The sequence below is a fragment of the Barbus barbus genome, assembly GCF_936440315.1.
Source record: "Barbus barbus genome assembly, chromosome: 49".
Lineage (NCBI taxonomy): Eukaryota > Metazoa > Chordata > Actinopteri > Cypriniformes > Cyprinidae > Barbus > Barbus barbus.
The window spans coordinates 12,415,634-12,428,147 of NC_136727.1; the positions used below are offsets into that span (position 1 = coordinate 12,415,634).

At 38.3% G+C, this 12,514-nt stretch overlaps 1 protein-coding gene across 1 annotated transcript in view; it reads left to right on the forward strand.

The window, feature by feature from the left end:
* The first annotated feature begins 4,647 nt into the window (after positions 1-4,647).
* LOC306867365 (SH2 domain-containing adapter protein F-like) overlaps positions 4,648-12,514 on the forward strand; it is a 35,200-nt gene continuing 27,333 nt past the window's right edge. The window contains exons 1-3 of the mRNA XM_079412975.1: positions 4,648-4,829; positions 5,474-6,083; positions 9,578-9,728. Coding sequence (XP_079269101.1) covers positions 5,745-6,083; positions 9,578-9,728 — 490 coding nt within the window. The 5' untranslated portion in view covers positions 4,648-4,829; positions 5,474-5,744. The remainder of the gene's footprint in view (positions 4,830-5,473; positions 6,084-9,577; positions 9,729-12,514) is intronic.

A 12,514-nucleotide genomic window follows, 5' to 3' on the forward strand; every position in this document is an offset into this window, starting at 1 on the left:
CCTACAGTGGCTCATCTATCTGTCCATCCCAACACAACCTCAGACAGAGAAAAACACACATTCTTCATTCAGAATACTAGGATGGTGGATTTCACCTTCACACAGAGGACTCAGATCCAATAACATAATGTGTTATGAATATTAGTGAAGATGAAGATCCATAAAAGCATCTAACAATGAAGAGCGCAGAATACATCATATGCTGAGTCTGCGAGTGTGAGCGAGTGAATGAATGTGTTTCAATAATTGAACACTAGTAGAGGTCTCTGGTTACAGGTGCCGTCTGCAGGCTGGCCTGCTCTTCTACTGCTAAAACACGTTTGCTCAAACAAAGCAACAAGTCACAAAAATACTCAAGATATCTAACAACAAAGATACTATGTATAACAGTTTTGGAAACATAATGGCTCGTATTAATAGTCAAACTTAAGTAAGAAGACTGGCATACTTGACAGGTTCTTACCTCTGACTTCTTGAACTTTGCTTTTAATGTTTTCATCTTGTTTTAAAGTATGTTCATGAGCTGTCGTGAATAAAACACATTTTATGTACATTAGGAAACATAAAATATATACTGTTTTACAAACACATGCCTCATGAAGGTCTTATAAAATGTGAATGAAAACAGAAGTTTCTGTGATTAATGTGTTCAATAAGTCTGTCATTAATTGTTTTTTTTGTATAATTATTTATTTTGAATAATCATTCTTGCTCCAAGCACATGCTTGATGGAGACTCAACACTAGAAGTCATAGAAATACGGAAGCTTTATACAGAAGACATTAAATAAACAAGATAGATGCAAAATGACTTACATTCAGTGTTTGATGGTATTCTTAGGCTTTCCACAGGTCTGCTGTGTGTATGTCCTGTGGTGGGATGCCCTGACGTCATTTGCAGAATACACGCCTGTTACACTTGGCTGACTGGGTACAAAAATCCGACCAATCAGCGGCGAGGGGCGGGCAGTAGAGTCTTGATTGACAGATCAGCGCACCGCATGTTTCAAACTTCAGGTGTCATGTGCGCTTCACCGAGACGCGCCTTTTTTTCAGATATGCCGACTTTTATATAAATTATGTAAGATATAAAAGTGCTAAAAATAAATATAAGCCAATCAGATAAAAATTTAAAAGCCCAAAAGCCAATCAGTGCTTCTGTAGAGCGCATATGCAGCAGTTATGATTATTTTCTTTAGGTGGTGAGTGTTATGCTATGTTTTAATTCACAGTTTACCCACCCATTGTATTACCGATTATATAGTTAATTTAAAAGTGCACGTAAACCACTGTAATTATGTTAGTAAGATATGTGTTTAAAAAAACATACATCTTAAAATGTATGTGCACGTGGCAATAGATATGAGTGACCACTTGTGGGCGATAAATACTAAGCGCATGTTCATATTGGCTCTTCAAACATTTTTATAGTACAATTCAATAGGACGTATACAATCCAATGTATATAAGCATTATATTTTGTTATAATGTAAAATATATTACATTATGTATCTTACATATGCAATAATGTAAAATAACTTGAAGTATACAACAATGTATATAAAATTAAGAAGAATTATATAATAAAAAATAATAACTGTTACAAAGGACCTGAAAATGCAATTAAAATTCATTTAAAAATATAAACTATAATTTAATATATAGTCTAATATTTAATTGAATATATTTAAATATTTCATTATTGTATTACTTCTCATATTCCAGAAGTAATATATACTGTATATTGTGTGTAAAAATAACTTTTATTCCAGATTTACTTTTCATAAATCAAAATTGTGATTAGCCTCAGATTTTAAAAAATGCATTTGCCCTTCTAAAGAATTAATATAAAAAATGTTATATAGTCTAAATCTATACATGAATGTATAGAAATGGTCTGAGAGCGTTTACTGGTACAAAAATGCACATTTAAACGTAAAATGTTCAAATCATATATTAACCTTTTTCCTATTCCCCTCTGTCTCTCTTTAGAAAAGGGCAATTTCCCTCTCTGTACTGGCGTTTTCTTTGTCCCAGGAGGCCCTTCCTCTCTCTAACATGTCCCTGTTTGAAAGGGGCAATTTAGAAAAGTGAGGAGAAGATGTGTGTTGACGCTGGCTGGGGATGGAGGGGGTGGTGGATGGCGTCTGCTATGACCTCATCCTTCCCGCCATGTGGGAGAAAGAGAGAGGGAGATCATGGCTGTCGTAAAAACGGCATCTTTATATAGTGAGGTTTTAACGGCATGGAAAAAAAAAAATATATATATATATATATATGCTGACTATGTCATCTGCTTCTTCTTTGAATTCAATTAGCATCTGAAGCACATTAAAACATCTGTATGAGAGGACAGCAACCGCAAGCTAGCAGCACAGATGTGCGTTTGTTATTTGTTGTGTGTTGTAAACGATTAGCCCTGGGCCTCAGTTTTATGACTTTCTACCTCCGTGTCTCCAAATGTGTAACTGAGGAGGATTCTGGTGTGCAAAACATCCACACACCTTCACATTCACATCATTAACACTTTGGTGAGTCTGTCAGATTCATGTGAGACTGTTAAAGCAGATCACAGGTGTGAAAACTGTGAGGAGCTCTTTTCCCTTAATTAATCAGAATCTCGTTTACTAGCTGTATCTATCTATCTATCTATCTGTCCGTCCGTCCGTCTATCGTTTGTCCGTCTGTCTATCGTCTGTCTGTCTGTCGTCCGTCTGTCTATCTATCGTCTGCCTATCTATCGTTTGTCTGTCTATCTATCGTCTGTCTGTTTGTCCCTCCGTCCGTCCATCTGTCCGTCTATCTATTGTCTGTCTGCCTTCTATTGTCTGCCTGTCTATTGTTTGTCTGTCTGTCTATCGTTTGTCTGTCTATCTATCGTCTGTCTGTATGTCCGTTCGTCCGTCCGTCTATCTAATGTCTGTCTGCCTATCTATTGTCTGTCTGTCTATCGTTTGTCTGTCTGTCTATCGTTTGTCTGTCTGTCTGTCTATCTATTGTCTGTCTGTCTATCGTTTGTCTGTCTGTCTATCATTTGTCTGTCTGTCTATCGTTTGTCTGTCTGTCTATCGTTTGTCTGTCTGTCTGTCTATCTATTGTCTGTCTGTCTATCGTTTGTCTGTCTGTCTATCATTTGTCTGTCTGTCTGTCTATTGTCTGTCTGTCAATCGTTTGTCTGTCTGTCTATCTATTGTCTGTCTGTCAATCGTTTGTCTGTCTGTCTATCTATTGTCTGTCTGTCAATCGTTTGTCTGTCTGTCTGTCTGTCTGTCTATCATTTGTCTGTCTGTCAATCGTTTGTCTGTCTGTCTATCTATTGTCTGTCTGTCAATCGTTTGTCTGTCTGTCTATCGTTTGTCTGTCTGTCTGTCTATCTATTGTCTGTCTGTCAATCGTTTGTCTGTCTGTCTATCTATTGTCTGTCTGTCAATCGTTTGTCTGTCTGTCTATCTATTGTCTGTCTGTCAATCGTTTGTCTGTCTGTCTATCTATTGTCTGTCTGTCAATCGTTTGTCTGTCTGTCTGTCTATCATTTGTCTGTCTGCCTGTCTGTCTGTCTATTGTCTGTCTGTCTATCTATTGTCTGTCTGTCTGTCTGTCTATCGTTTGTCTGTCTATCTATTGTCTGTCTGTCAATCGTTTGTCTGTCTGTCTGTCTATCGTTTGTCTGTCTGTCTATCGTTTGTCTGTCTGTCTGTCTGTCTATCTATCATCTGTCTGTCTGTCTATCGTTTGTCTGTCTATCTATTGTCTGTCTGTGTCTGTCCGTCCGTCTGTCTGTCTATCTATTGTCTGTCTGTCAATCGTTTGTCTGTCTGTCTGTCTATCGTTTGTCTGCCTGTCTATCGTTTGTCTGTCTGTCTGTCTGTCTGTCTGTCTGTCTGTCTATCTATCATCTGTCTGTCTGTCTATCGTTTGTCTGTCTATCTATCTATTGTCTGTCTGTGTCTGTCCGTCCGTCTGTCTGTCTATCTATTGTCTGTCTGTCTATCATCTGTCTGTCTGTCTATCTATTGCCTGTTGATCTATCTATCTATCTGTCTATCTATCTATCTGTCCATCTATTGTTCTATCTATCCTCACTGATTGGGATCAAATGTAAACATTATATTGTCTACATTTACATTTGTTTATATTGTTTGAAGGGGAATATGTGGATTAAAAGCACTCTTAAAATTCTGTTTGTTTAAAGTTTGCGTTTTAGCTATTAATTAATCAAACAAATAGATTAATAGATGACAATAGTTGCAGAATTATGGTAGGTCGGGGCTAGTTGTCACACTGGGAATTGCCATAAGGACTATATCTCAGTAAAAAGGGTTTTAAGTAAGAAGTCCAGCTAAATTATTCTATAAGCGTATAAGAGTCTGTTTAATGGCTACTTTTACAACTTACCCCATTAGAGTTTCAACAAATAAACCAACTATAGCCTTTTCACTGGAGTGATTTTTTTTTTTATTTGTTCATTTAATACTATTAACAGCAATGAATCTTAAACTGTGCCAACATAATACACCTACAACAAGCATATTTGTGCCATACAGCTTCTAGTAATGATCGGCTAACGGGAAAATACAGCACCGCTGGACATGAGGACCTCCCCTTTAAACGCTACAGCTCTCTCGCTCGGTCTCTCTCCCTCTCCCTCACTTACAACCAGACGCGTTCAGATGAGCTTTCCTGTTCTTCTCATCTGTTCTCCAGCAGCGAGCACGTTCTTCATCACATTATTGGCGCCTGCGTTGTTGTCCTCGTGCAACATTGTAACATTCGCGACTCGCGAGAACCGCGTCTGGAGTTCCACGATAAATTAACGCTCAAATCAAAAGCGTGAGTATCACAACTTGGTCTCATCAACAGCTTTTAATTTGATCTCAAATCATCAACCGTGATGTTTTAGATGAAGTGTTCGTCATGTCAGCTGTGAAATGTTTAACGTTGACTGAAAGTGCGACTGTTCATCGCAGACTCGCGTTCACGTTTAGTTTACAAGAGAAGTTCTCAGCTGTTATCTTACAGAGTTGTGCAGTTTCATTTGTTCTTAATAGAAATGTAATGTTAATGTCCAGGTTTTCGTGAAATAATGTCGTCTTATGGTCGAACTGAAGTGGTTTATTGTGCGCATCAGACGCACGTGCGAATCCTCTAGTTTGTTTGCTTTTGTTCTTAAACAGCTTGTTGCAGCTGCTCCTCTTTGAAGCAGTTTTACTATCTACCAAAGTAAAAAGCCTATCTATCTAGCTATCTAGCTATCTAGCTATCTATCTATCTATCTATCGTTTTTAGCAGTTGATCTCTAATCCTTTTCTGACAGTTCTGTGGTAGGACATCGTATTGATTAGAAGACTGTTCATACATGTATACTGAAAAAATGCTTTTCAGATTTAATAATGTGGATATTATTAGCTGAATAAGTAATTTTTATTTCCATATGTATTATTCTTATTACTGAATGTTTATTTCTGCTGTTGCAGAGGTGTTGAGAACATCAAGATCATTGCTGTCTATGGAGCACCTGTAAATCTAGGTCAGTATATCTAGGGATCGACCTTGTTTGAGGACCACAGTTGTGCCTTTGAACTGAAACATGAATTCAGCGCATGGTATTCTGCTTCGTTTGTGGAGAAACATATAATCTTATCCACAATCTAGACCTCTGTCTTCATTATAAATCACCATTGGACTCTTTAAGGACCATTGGAGTATTTGTGTCCTTCACTGTTGGACATTCACGAACAGAATATAATGGCAAAGTGGTTAAAGGACTATTTAAGTTTTGGGAGCAAACGAGTTCCCCCGCAACCACCAAAACCAGACTACAGAGAGAGTGAAATATTGAAGGCGTATCGTGCACAGAAGAACCTTGACTTTGAAGACCCTTATGAAGACTTTGAGAACAGGGCTAGAAATGACAACGGGTTGACTGAAACATCCCACATGGGCTTCGGCTCGCCTCTGAAATCCTCAAGTCTGGATATCAAGGTTGTGTCACCAAAACATCGCCTCATAAAGGTGGACTCGCAAGACCTGGGACGGAGCAAGATTCTCCTAAGCTCTGTGTCTTTAGAGGAACCAACAGATCCGGTGAGTTATTTACAATACTTTAGTATATGCTCGGACGAGTAATGTAAGTCTACGAGTAACATGTAACATAAAAGGTAAGTTGTACATTTTCCTGTTTTCAAATCATTTTGAGTGAATGTTGCATAAATATTGTGTAAAATTTTCATTTAAAGTAGACATTTTTCTTGATGTTAAACAAACCAACCAATCAGTCCATCACAACAATGTGCTCAACCAATGGTGTGATTTTGGAGACAGGGCTATGTATTTGACCAACCAGTGGGAGATGGGGGAGTGTTTATGCAAGTTTTTTGAGAACATTTTGCCATGTATTACATGTATGTCTAATGTGTATATATATATGTATGTATGTGTGTATATGTAGTTGTCAACATTTAAGTGGATCAAAAAAATTCATCAAAGTTGTCCTAAGATCTAGATTTAGGACAACTTTGAAAGGTTTTGATCCACTTCAAATGTTGACTTGTGTATATGTTAAACAATTCAATATGTTATTTGCTGTTACTTTTTAATTATTTTAGCAATTTATATAATTTATTTTGAAATTACTAATATGGTGGTGGACGAGGAGACACCACCCCTCACAATGTAGAGCGCTTTGAGTGCTTAGAAAAGCGCTATATAAATGTAATGAATTTTTTTTATTTTCTTATAAGTATCAGAATGAGCTTTATTGGCCAGGTATGTTTGCACATACAAGGAATTTGTTGTAGTGACAGAAGCTCCACAGTGCAACAGAAAGACAGCGACAGGACACATATAATAGGTGCAAATTTGAAATGAAAAAATAAGTATGTGTGGTGAATAAATAATGTATAATAGAGTTGTGTGTTCTGCGTTTATTGTCAAGTATTCATGAGATGGATTGCCTGAGGGAAGAAACTGTTCCTGTGTCTGGTCGTTCTGGTGCTCAGAGCTCTGAGCGTCGACCAGACGGTAACAGTTCAAAGAGGGAGTGTGCTGGATGTGAGGGGTCCAGAGTGATTTTGCCAGCCCTTTTGCTCACTCTGGATAAGTACAGCTCTTGGAGAGTGGGGAGGGTTGTGCCAATGATTCGCTCCGCAGTCCAGACTACCCTCCGTAGTCTTCTGAGGTCAGATTTGGTAGCTTAGCTTAACCAGACAGTTATTGAAGTGCAGAGGATGGATTCAATGATGGCGGAGTAGAACTGTTTCAGCAAGTTCTGTGGCAGGTTGAACTTCATATGTTATAATAATATATATAATACTGTTTTCTTGCAAAACAATCTTTGTTTTATTTACAACTTTGTATTTTTACTGTATATGTGGGAAAAAATTATATATATGCATAAACTCAATATACACCACTTACTGTGTTTTAAAAAGCTAAGTAGTCATAGATCTGAGGAGTTTTGGTGATGAAATACATAAAACAAACTATCAAACAAGTGATTTGTGGTGTGAAACAATCTTTCATGTAAACCCTCTGTTAACCCTGCATTAGATTTCGTGTCTTGGAGCACCGTAGGTGTCAAAACCCCTTGATCCTCCACAGCTGAAGTTCTTGAATAATACATGGAGTTTAGTTAGTCTGGTGGGGTTGGGGCGGTCCCATAGAGAATACTCACAAGAGCCAGAAAGGTTCGTCCTGTCATCAGACGTTGAGTAGAGACTCAATACTGGCAGACAGTGGAGGAATCTGCACACACACATGCCCACAGACAGATAGCAGCCTTCAGTGGAGTGTCATTGATTGTAATCAGTACCAGTGATGAGCGAGCTGATTGGTTGGGCTTGAAGAACTGCCATGCCAATGCCACGCCATTGATTAAAATCACAATTTAATGGTGACCCTCTAAGTGCATTGCCTTGCGAGCACCGTTACACATCATTCCCTGTTAACCTTCATTAATTTCCACCGTAATCCTAATTAAGTTTTTATAGCATTCCTAATGAACATTTCAGATTTATTGTCCTCGTATTCTTGTTAAAGATCAGCCAGACAATTGGGCGATTTGCCTGGTGGGAAATTGGGAGATTGTTGCATGCCGTGGTTTGCAGGCTGAATGGTGCCGCATGGAGATGTTGGCTAAAGCCCTTGTTTAAGAGACCATATGGCCGTCTTTGTAACTGTCCCAGTGTCAACTGATTGAGGGCTTTCTCCCGGGCCTGGTATGGGAGACAAACGCACCTCCTAACTCGCTCATCCACACTTCCCCACTGACATTTTCAATGTCTTGCGCTGGATTAGGTGGTGTTGCTGAATGGACACGTTTTGAAAATATGTGAAGACACAAGGGCTGCATGATTTGGGTGGAGGAAAATTTATATTATCTGATTTCAAAACTGCTATTTTTATTTGTATTTTTTAAGGTCCAGGTATGCTGTGCTTACTTCTAGGGCTGCACAATGAATGAAATGAAATATACTTTATTGTCCCTGGTAGGGAAATTTGGAGTAGACTCAAAACCAGCATTCCAACATCACCTGGTACACCTAATAATATTAAGAATAATATCATGCATAATAAACATACACATCCATATACACTATCACATATATATATATATATATATATATATATATATATAAAAAAAATAAATGCTCCAGATTAAGCAGCCTGATAGATACAGACACAAACTAATTTTTGAATCTGCACAGTATGGTCCAACATTTTGTGATTACATATCAACTAACGTAGAAAGACTGAAACGGTATTTTCGTGTAAAACGTACAATAATCCTTTGTTTTATGCAGAACTTCAAAAAATATATATTTAGCGTACGAGAATTTTTATAATAATTATAGTATTATACAAATTATTTTACAAATAAAATGAAATATACTATTTGAGTAGTGTGTGTAAAATGTACAATGTGTGTGTATATAGATATAGATATAGATATAGATATAGATATAGAGATATATAGATATAGAGATATATAGATATAGATATAGATATAGAGATATATAGATATAGATATATAGATATATATAGATATATATATATAGATTACTTCGTAATTTTCAAAAATAATTACAAAAACAGCAAGACGTTGAAAGACTGAAATAGTATTTTCTTGTAAAACGTACAATAATCCGTGTTTTATTTACAACTTCCAAAAATGTATTTTATTGTATGTGAGTGTATATTATATTATTACTGTATATTATATTATATTATATTATATTATATTAAAATGTTTAGTCATACATCTGAGGAGTTAAGAAAAAGGGGTAAAGAAATTGAGTTAAGAAAAATATAATAATTTTATTTTACAGTACAACTATAAAGTTAAAATACTTTTTTTTTTTTTTTTTTTTTTTTTTTTTAATGTTAAGCTCTTAAAGCTTCTCTTCCCTCTCTTTTGGCAACAGCTGGTTTATAAGCATTTCTCATTACATCTCATTATTTCCCTTCATTCATTCCTCAGCAAATTGAGATAATCTTCAACTTGTTGCACCTAATAAAAGGGATTTCTTGTGTTCCCACTTCTGTTTGAAGATCATCACATAACTTTGTTCTTGTTTCAGGTGGTTCCTTCAGCTCCAGTCATGGGAGATACCGACTACTCCGATCCATTCGATGCTCGTTTGGACCCACGTCCCGAAACTGCTCAAGGCCAGATCACTCCTGAGAACAACGGCTACATGGAGCCCTACGAGGCCCAGAAAGTGATAACCGGTCAGTAAGACTTTGTTCTGTTTCTTTTGGTGTGTTCCCATAGCCCAGGGGAGTCTGGTTTGCCCTTTGAGTTGTATGGAGAGAATGAAGTATGAGTGTGTCTTTCTGAGTGACTCCCCAGACAGTGACTCACTGCTGAGTCTCACAGATTACAGTTTTAATATTCATGTAATCTGTTCCATTGTTTTATTCCGTACAAATTGTTGAACTTTGCTCTTCTCACTTGCTGATTTGAGAGATTTATTCTTTATAACCTAGACATTTTAAGACATCATCAGGGAAGACTGTTCCAAAAGGTAGCCACCAACATTTTACCGTTTTCTAAGACACCTGGCCAAATCTTAAGGCAGCATTGCATGTATCATTTGCAGTTGAAGCAGGCCCACAATGCATTGGTGGTACCAGCAGAGTCCAGAGAAATGATGAATCTGGCGATTTATAACGAACTCGTGTAGAGTTAAGTCATGACGTCAGGTTGCTGGCAAGGAAGGCTAATTTGCTATGGGTTCCCTCAGGAATTTCCTATGGGTTTTTAGAATGGTGCCTTTTGATTTGAGAAAATGGGGTCTGTAGTTAGCATTAGCTCAAGAGACTTTCACATTTGGTTTTGTTCCACAGTGTGAATGACAGTCATACCACAATTTACCTAATTTCCCCTATTTTTACATTCAGATTACCTTTGTTGTCATCTAACGCTTAGTTAAAATTAAACTTTAAACACTAATAATTTAATAGCACTGTTAACTGAAAATGAATATTAATTTTTCATACTGTATTGTATACTGTAATTTTGAGATACCGAATTTCACTTGTATTAAAATGACTGATGTTAGTTTTTAGTGTTTTAATGTGTTCAGACAATATAATTTATTCTATAAAAATGGAATATAACTTAAATATTGTCAGTTATCGGTTAAATAACTATCGGTTTATATTTATCGGCCAGGATTTTAATACCGATGCTTCCCTATTTCACATTATCTGCTGATTCTTTTTTTAAGGGATTTGTTGGCGCAGGCAAATTGGAATTGTGGTTAATTTCAAGTGGGGTTTTAACCAGCATAGCAAAATGTCAATTTAGAGCACGTTTACTTAACAAATCAGGCAACCATGTTAGCAACTTGCATTTTTTAAGTATGTAAACTCTTTATTGTAGCTGTAGTCCTTATTTAGCGACTTGTTAGCAGCTAGCATTTTAAAGCACACAACTGCTTCAAAATTAATGTCGGAGGTATGACTTCAGTGACTTTAATTTATGTAACAAAACTCAACTTTATTTTACTCACGAAAACTGTTATTCTGAAAAACCATTACAAAATTTCTTCAGGCAACAAATGAAAACCCGCCAATCCTATTGGCCAAATAGTGCTTGGCACCGCCTTACGCATGCGTAAGTATAGTATAACTGCGTTCCGCGCGCTATTTCACTCAGATTTCATGGACTAAGGAAACGCTATCAAAGGTACGGAATGGCCTGAACCGCAGCATCTCGTTCCCTATTCAGGGAACCGTGGTTACATACGTAACCGAGATGTTTACTCTCATAGGTCACTTCAATGCTGCGGTGACGTCACCATATGGGAACGCTATACCATCACGCCTGACGTACCTGAGATAACTGGGATCCGAGGAAAGCATCTGCTCAAGCGGAAAGAACCCGGGAGCCAGGAGCCGTCCTCACATCCAGGTTGTAGAATTTGACGAGGCGACGAAGCCACCGCCCTCGTGGAATGAGCTCGGATTCCCAAAGGCGACACGAGCCTGCGTGCCTCATAGGCTAAGGATATAGCCTCAACCAGCCAATGGGACATGTGTTGCTTTGTGACAGCACAACCTTTATTCTTATTCCCAAAACAAACGAACAGCTGGTCGGACTCATGCAATTGGGCTGTACAATCAACATAGATCTTCAGTGCCCTCACAGGACAAAGGCTTAGATTTTCTGACCCCAACTTGGTGGGGGAGAAAGTTTCTAAGACCACCTGCTGGAACCGAGAAGGGTTCGAAGCGACTTTAGGAACGTAACCAGGCCTGGGTCGCAGCAAAACCTTCACCAATCCTGGTGCGAAGTCCATGCACGAAGGTGAAATGGAAAGAGCTTGTAAATCCCCAACTCTCTCGAGGGAGGATAAAGCTAATAATAGGAGTGTCTTTAGAGTCAGGATTTTTTCAGTCACTGTTTCCAAGGGCTCAAATGGATGTACTGATAGCCCTTGCAATACAACGGATAGATCCCATGATGGAACTCCTGCTGGGCGGAAAGGCCGCAGCCGTCGGGAACCCTGCATAAATCGTGACACCAGGGGATGACGACCCACTGAAACGGCGTCTATGTACGGGTGGTTAGCTGATATAGTTGCCACTTATACTTTAAGAGTAAGAGACTTATACGTTACTCCCTCTGAAAAACGACTTTGAAGAAACTCCAGTACTGAAGCGATTGGGCAGTAAGCTGGATCCATTTCACGACTCCTACACCAAGTAGTAAACAGTTTCCATTTGAAAGCATATAAATGTCTCGTAGAAATCGCTCTGGAATGAATTATAGTCTCGGCAGCCTCCGCTGAAAGACCGGGACATATTAACTCATTCCGCTCAGAGGCCACACCCACAGTTTTCATAAATCTGGCCGTGGGTGCCAGATCATTCCTTGTGCTTGCAACAGCATGTCCTGTCTGAGGGGAATCTCCCACGGAGAGCCCGCTAACAGACCGATCAGTTACGCAAACTACGGTTCAGTGGGCCACCACGGAGCTACCAACAGCAGTCGCTCCACACTGTCCAAC